This window comes from Chiloscyllium plagiosum, unplaced genomic scaffold (genome assembly GCF_037043375.1).
Source record: "Chiloscyllium plagiosum isolate Xiang-an unplaced genomic scaffold, Cpla_swu_hap1 HiC_scaffold_2, whole genome shotgun sequence".
In the NCBI taxonomy this organism is placed as follows: domain Eukaryota; kingdom Metazoa; phylum Chordata; class Chondrichthyes; order Orectolobiformes; family Hemiscylliidae; genus Chiloscyllium; species Chiloscyllium plagiosum.
Genome location: NW_028270140.1, coordinates 123,859,818 through 123,866,723, shown reverse-complemented (window position 1 = coordinate 123,866,723; position 6,906 = coordinate 123,859,818). Strand labels below are relative to the sequence as shown.

Here is a 6,906-nt window from a genome sequence, read left to right as displayed (position 1 = left end):
ACAACATTTAAAATACATTTGGATAAGGACACAAAAAGGAAACGTTTGGAGGGATATGGGCCAAGTGCAGGCAGGTGGGACTAGTTTTGTTTGAGAACATGTTCAGTATGGACTAATTGGACCAAACGGTCTATTCCCATACTGTATGACGCTATGACTCAATGCTGGCTTTGACAGTAGAAAGGAAAACAGCTTGGATTTAAATGGAAGGAGATTGCAGAACTCTGAGATAAAGAGTGATGTGATTATCATGTAAATGAATCACAGAAAGCGTAGGTACAGAAGCAATGTTGGTGAGGTCACATCTGGTATACTGTCTACACTATTGGTCTCCTGATTTAAGGAAGGATGTAAATGTGTTAGCAATTCAGAGAAGATTTACTAGGCCATCACTTGGAATGGGGAATGGGGGTTGTTTTATTTGATACCCGAGATGAGATTGGTGTTGGTGGTAGTTGGTCTCTCATAAGGAAAGATTGGACAGGATGAGTGTGGGCCAATCGGGTTTAAAAAAATGTCATTTGATCCTATTGAAAGACATAAGATTTGGAGGGAATTTAACAAGGTGGGTGCTGAAAGGACATTTCACCTTATAGAATAGAATTGAATAGCAATTTATTGTCACTTGTATTTATGAAAATAAGTTGCCACGTACAGAAATTATAAAAAATAAATGAGACAATGTTAGGACACAAAACTTTTGTTTCTTCCACAGCTGCTGGGTTACTGGAGTGGCCAAGGGACATCGCCACTGAAGCTGCCCCTGAGGCCACCAAAGCAAAGATTTCCAGACCGGGCCCACCACGCTGCCCAAACCAACAGCAATGGGGGGATAGACCGGCCCACCACGCTGCCCAAACCAACAGCAAAGGGGGGATAGACCGGGCCCACCACGCTGCCCAAACCGACAGCAAAGGGGGGGATAGACCGGCCCACCACGCTGCCCAAACCGACAGCAAAGGGGGGGATAGACCGGCCCACCACGCTGCCCAAACCGACAGCAAAGGGGGGATAGACCGGGCCCACCACGCTGCCAAAACCGACAGCAAAGGGGGGATAGACCGGGCCCACCACGCTGCCCAAACCGACAGCAAAGGGGGGGATAGACCGGCCCACCACGCTGCCCAAACCGACAGCAAAGGGGGGGATAGACCGGCCCACCACGCTGCCCAAACCGACAGCAAAGGGGGGATAGACCGGGCCCACCACGCTGCCAAAACCGAAAGTGAAGGGGGTACAGACCAGGCCCACCACGTTGCCCAAACCGACAGCAAAGGGGGGACATACTGGGCCCACCACGTTGCTGACGCTGAAGTTGCTGCCACTTCAGCTGCCGCCTGAAGCTGCCACATTGCCTTCATAGCAATAAGGAACGGACCGGAACCACCACTGAAACCGCCACAACATCACCACTGCCAGGAGAGACACACCACACCCACTGACCACAAAGCCTTCGTTAAAGCTGCAGCCACTACAGCCACAAGGAACAGACATACGGATCCACATTCCACTGCAATAGGCCCTCACAAGCCTCCCTTCACCACCATCACAGCCACAGGAAAGGCAGGCCCTCACACCGCCTCCCTCCACGGCAGCCACAGTAGAGGCAGGCCCTCACACCACCTCCCTCCATCACAGCCACAGGAAAGGCAGGCCCTCACACCGCCTCCCTCCATCACAGCCACAGGAAAGGCAGGCCCTCACACCGCCTCCCTCCACGGCAGCTACAGGAAAGGCAGGCCCTCACACCACCTCCCTCCATCACAGCCACAGTAAAGGCAGGCCCTCACACCGCCTCCCTCCATCACAGCCACAGGAAAGGCAGGCCCTCACACCGCCTCCCTCCATCACAGCCACAGGAAAGGCAGGCCCTCACACCGCCTCCCTCCACGGCAGCTACAGGAAAGGCAGGCCCTCACACCACCTCCCTCCATCACAGCCACAGGAAAGGCAGGCCCTCACACCACCTCCCTCCATCACAGCCACAGTAAAGGCAGGCCCTCACACCGCCTCCCTCCATCACAGCCACAGTAAAGGCAGGCCCTCACACCGCCTCCCTCCATCACAGCCACAGGAAAGGCAGGCCCTCACACCGCCTCCCTCCATCACAGCCACAGTAAAGGCAGGCCCTCACACCGCCTCCCTCCATGGCAGCCACAGGAAAGGCAGGCCCTCACACCGCCTCCCTCCATCACAGCCACAGTAAAGGCAGGCCCTCACACCACCTCCCTCCAAGGCAGCCACATGAAAGGCAGGCCCTCACACCACCTCCCTCCAAGGCAGCCACATGAAAGGCAGGCCCTCACACCACCTCCCTCCACGGCAGCCACAGGAAGGTGGGAGGCCATTTAACAATGAGAGGACATGTGTTTAAAAAGGAGAATTCTTCACTGGAGCCTGAAATTCTCTACGTCACAGGAGTGTCAGTCATTAAGTATGTTCAAAGCACACTGATGTGGATGTTAAAGATTTCAAGTGACCGTGCAGAGGAAGTGGCCTTGAAGTAGAAGACATGATCTAGTTGTATGATAGAGCATGTTGGAGTCGAACTGCCCACTGCGACTGTTTCTCCCTGCTATTTTTAATCAGCCTGTTCAGATATTGTGACACACCTCTGGAGCAGGTGAGACTTACACCAGACCTCCTGGCTCAGACTGAGGGTCACTACCACTGAGGAACCAAGTGTCGTCCCATGTTCCTATACAGTTTGTTTCATAAGGGACTAAGTTACAATGCATCAATGGATGAATTAATCCACGGTGTGGGTTATTTATTTTAAAATGGGCACTGGCCTCGCAAACACAGCAACATCGCTGTCAATCTTTGGAGTTTATTGGATACATGAATGAAATATGAAGCGATCACGGGACCCAGTCATGTGACAGTGCGGCTGGAAGTTGCTGCCTTCCGGGTGTTGGAGGGTTGGAGCTGGGTCAATGGGGTTGTGTTTAGGGTTCCGCTTGCTTGTCCTTTCCACCAGCCTCTGCATCTCGGAGGCTTCCCGGCCGCACATCATCTTCGTTCTGGCCGACGATTATGGCTGGAACGACATCGGGTATCACGGCTCCCAGATCCGAACGCCGGTCCTGGACCAGCTCTCAGCTCAGGGGGTCAGGCTGCAAAACTACTACGTGCAGCCCCTGTGTACACCCTCACGGAGCCAGTTACTGACTGGCAGGTACCAGGTAGGGAGAGACCAGCCGCCTTCAGCAGACGCGCTGCTCTTAACGTCCACATCTAATTAAGTAGAGACTTCTAACATTTCCAACACGGGGAGATCATATAGGGATCTTGTGAAGGGAGGGTTAGGGATGATAGTAATAACTATCTAAAGCGTAACTTTGCAAAAGTATTTGATCCTGAGGAGGATGCACTGTCTTAATGGGAGTTAACTTACGGGCTTCTGATATTGTGAAGCCCATTAACAAAATCCCTGAATGCGTGTGAAAGCAAAAAGTGTTGGAGACCACAGCCGGTTAGGCAGCATCCACTGAGAGAGAGCAAGCTAACGTTTCCAGTCAGTGAAATGTTAGATGTTGTCTGACCCACTGTGATCTCCAGCATTTGGTGTTTTCAAACTCCAGCATTTGCAGTAATTTGCTAGTTTCCAGAACGTGTGTGTTTTGCCCATCCCCAGGGGGAGAAGAGTAAAGTTGGTATTTAGTGCAAGAGAATAAAGGATTATTTTAAATGTAGGGGATGTGAATCAGTTGAAGGGTAGTGAAGATAAGGGTCATGGTTGTGGTAAGACTTTTTATTCTTAAATGTGTAGCTGTTTAGAAAATGTCAGTTTAGGAGCTGAATGGTTTAATTGAGTGGAGGGGAACAGGATATGTAGGAGGATGTGTGATAGGGCTCAGAAATGTCATGGAGATGATGAGAGTGATGCTACAAAAGGACTTTAGTGATGGTTTGAGAATGTCATAACTTTTACCTGTTAGGGAGTCAGTGCTGGATGGGATAACTGAAATATAACACAGTTTTGAGCATGGAAAATAATTCTCCTTGTTTTCAGTGTGCAGTATCTTATAACGTTTTTATAAAGCCACACACATACACACAAAACAATTTGGAAACAATCTGTATGGTGCTAACAAGGCAGGCAGCAGAGTTTTGGATGAGCTGATATCTGCAGAGAGTTGTGACTGAGAGTGCAACTTGACAGCTGCAAGGGACCCGAGACAGCAGTGGGTCATTTCTGGTCGTGGAAGCAGACGCTTTCACTATGACAGAGATCCTGTGGATTTGGAGGCACAGCTCAGGATTAAATGGGGTAACAAGTGTGCAAACGATCTTGCTCAATTGTGGCAATGGAGAAGATTGGAATTGATGGCAGTGTTGTAATCCTGTGGTTGGTAAGAGTGTTCAGAGCAAATGGCAGCTCTTCCTGCACTTGCTGTTGCACAGGAGACTGATGATACAGTGACAGTAGAGGATCAGACTATTGATGGTGGATCTGAAAGGTCAGGGGTTTTAATGGAGAAGAAATTATTTATGGCATCTATTTTCATTTGGCATCATATAATACACCCTGTCCCTCAGTGGTAGAGAGAGGGAATATTTAAGGTGGTGGTTGAGATGCCAGTCTAGTGGGCTGTGTTCACCTGGACGCTGTTGAATTTTTTGTCTGTACCCATTTGGGTGAGTGGAGGAAATCCATTACACTCCTGACTTCATGAGTCAGCAGGTAAGGTCAGAATTTCAAGTTTCTGACCTGCCTTATGGGTTTATAGTAACTGTTAAGGGCTAGACCATCATAGTTGGAGGTTTGCACAACATGAAAAGAGACAATGAAGGTAAAGCTGTCTGAGGCAGCACAGTGGCTCAGTGGTTAGCACTGCTGCCTCACAACACCAGAGAACTGGGTTTGATTACACCCTGTTTGCACACTCACCCCATATCTGTGTGGGTTTCATCCGGGTGTTCCGATTCCCCCTCACGGTCCAAGGAGGTGTACATTATGTGGATTGGCCATGGGAAATTGCCCATAGTGGCCACGGATGAGCAGGCTAGGTGAATTAACTATGGGAAACGCAGCGTTACAGGGATAGGGTAAGGGGGTTGGGTCTGGTTGGGATGCTGCTCAGAGGAATGGTGTGGACTTAATGGGCTGAATAGCCTGCTTCCACTTTGTAGGGATTTCATGAGCTGGCAGTGATTGATCTTTGCATCCAGTGGGTGGTGGCTGGCCGAGGTAGTAAAAGTGGTGCCAATACTGCACAAAGGAACTGTGGGACTGAAATCAAAACACCAGGCAAGTGATTAAAGATGAAGCAACAGTACTAGTGTAGTTGAAGGGGACAATGTGATGGCTGAGAGGCGTACACAAGATCAGGAAGCAGTCAAACCTTAGAGCAAATTCCAGTAAGGGTAGCTGGAATAGTTTTACAGAATAAATGAAGTTGAAGCCTAAAGATTATCACTAGGACAGTTACTGGCAGTCAGGGAGGAAGTGAGGACAGCAGATGCTGGAGATCAGAGTTGAAGAGTGTGGTGCTGGAAAAGCACACCCAGTCAGGCAGCATCCGAGAAGGAGGACAGCCGCACCCCAGAGGTGAACAAGCAGACCAGCCTGTCCAACCAAGAGGTTAGTGTTAGCAAACTGTTTTTCTACATGGTAATAGAAAATGATACATGAACAGTATTAAAAACAGTGAAATGCATAACCTATTTAAAAATAAATAAATAAATGAAGTCAATGTGATACTGAAGCAGCAAAGCAAAAGCCATTCAGCAGCAGTCCAGTGCAGGATAGTAGTGAGCAGGACCAGATCAGCTATTTTTGCATCGTCTGAAACAAAGTTTGATCAGATTAGCAAAACCTGAGGCTCCAGAAGGAGACCAAGAACCAGAATAGACACAGTCTGAGATTGAATGCAGGAAGTCGAAAAATGTGATGCTGGAAAAACACAGCAGGCCAGGCAGCATCCGAGGAGCAGGAGAATCGACATTTTGGGCATAAGACCTTCTTCAGGAATGAGGCTGGTGTGCCAGGCAGGCTGAGATAAAAGGTAGGGGGGAGGGGATTTGGGGGAGGGACGCTGGGAATACGATAGGTGGAAGGAGGTGAGGGTGATAGGCTGGAGAGGGGGTGGGGGTGGAGAGGTCAGGAAGGAGATTGCAGGTCAAGAGGGCAGTGCTGAATCCGGGAGTTGAGACTGAGATAAGGTGGGGGGAGGGGAAATGAGGAAGCTGGAGAAATCTACATTCATCCCGTGTGGTTGGAGGGTCCCTAGGCGGAAGATGAGGCGCTCATTGAATGCAGGAAGTTTACCACGAGGACCAGAAATCAACGAAGTGGATGTAGCCCAGGGAACCTATTTTTGTGACAGCAATACGATAAAAGTGAGATGGCAGTAGAGCAGGGTACTACTGTTCTGTGGGTAACAGCAGGATTTCTCTGTTGGCCAGAGCAGGTTACTCTTAAAACCTGAAATGACAGAGTGCTATTTGAATCTTAGAGCGTGTTTTAGAGAGTTTGCCTTATCAGGCCTTTATTCCTAAGTGTCTCTGTGACGTTATGAGCCAAGGACAGTCTTGCTTCTGCTCCCACAATCTGCTTCTAACTGTACTTTTAAACTGCAGGTAGTATATTGTTAGAAATAAAATGTAGCTTTATTAGCTGCTGATTTAATAATTCCTTACTCTTCAATTATAATATTTGTGCTGTCTCTATTCAGATGTCTGTTCCTGACTGCCACATAATTTTATAATACTACTGCATTATTGTTCTGAAATTGTTACATCATGTATGAACTCAATGGCTTAATTCAAAGCCAATGGTTTGTGTATAAAATTGCGTCTTGACTGTAAAAAGCCTCTTATAAACAGCTAGGTAGGTGCGAAGGGCGGTTAGGGAAGTCGGAAGGTGGTGGGTTTAGGGAAGCAGGGTGGGCTGCCTTAGAG

General features: G+C 48.9%; 1 protein-coding gene across 2 annotated transcripts in view; it reads left to right on the top strand.

Annotated features, from left to right (window-relative positions):
• Positions 1-2,900: 2,900 nt before the first annotated feature.
• Positions 2,901-6,906, top strand: part of arsb (arylsulfatase B) — an 80,375-nt gene continuing 76,369 nt past the window's right edge. For both annotated transcript variants that reach the window (XM_043706943.2, XM_043706933.2), the window contains exon 1: positions 2,901-3,185. In XM_043706943.2, coding sequence (XP_043562878.2) covers positions 2,937-3,185 — 249 coding nt within the window. In that variant the 5' untranslated portion in view covers positions 2,901-2,936. The remainder of the gene's footprint in view (positions 3,186-6,906) is intronic.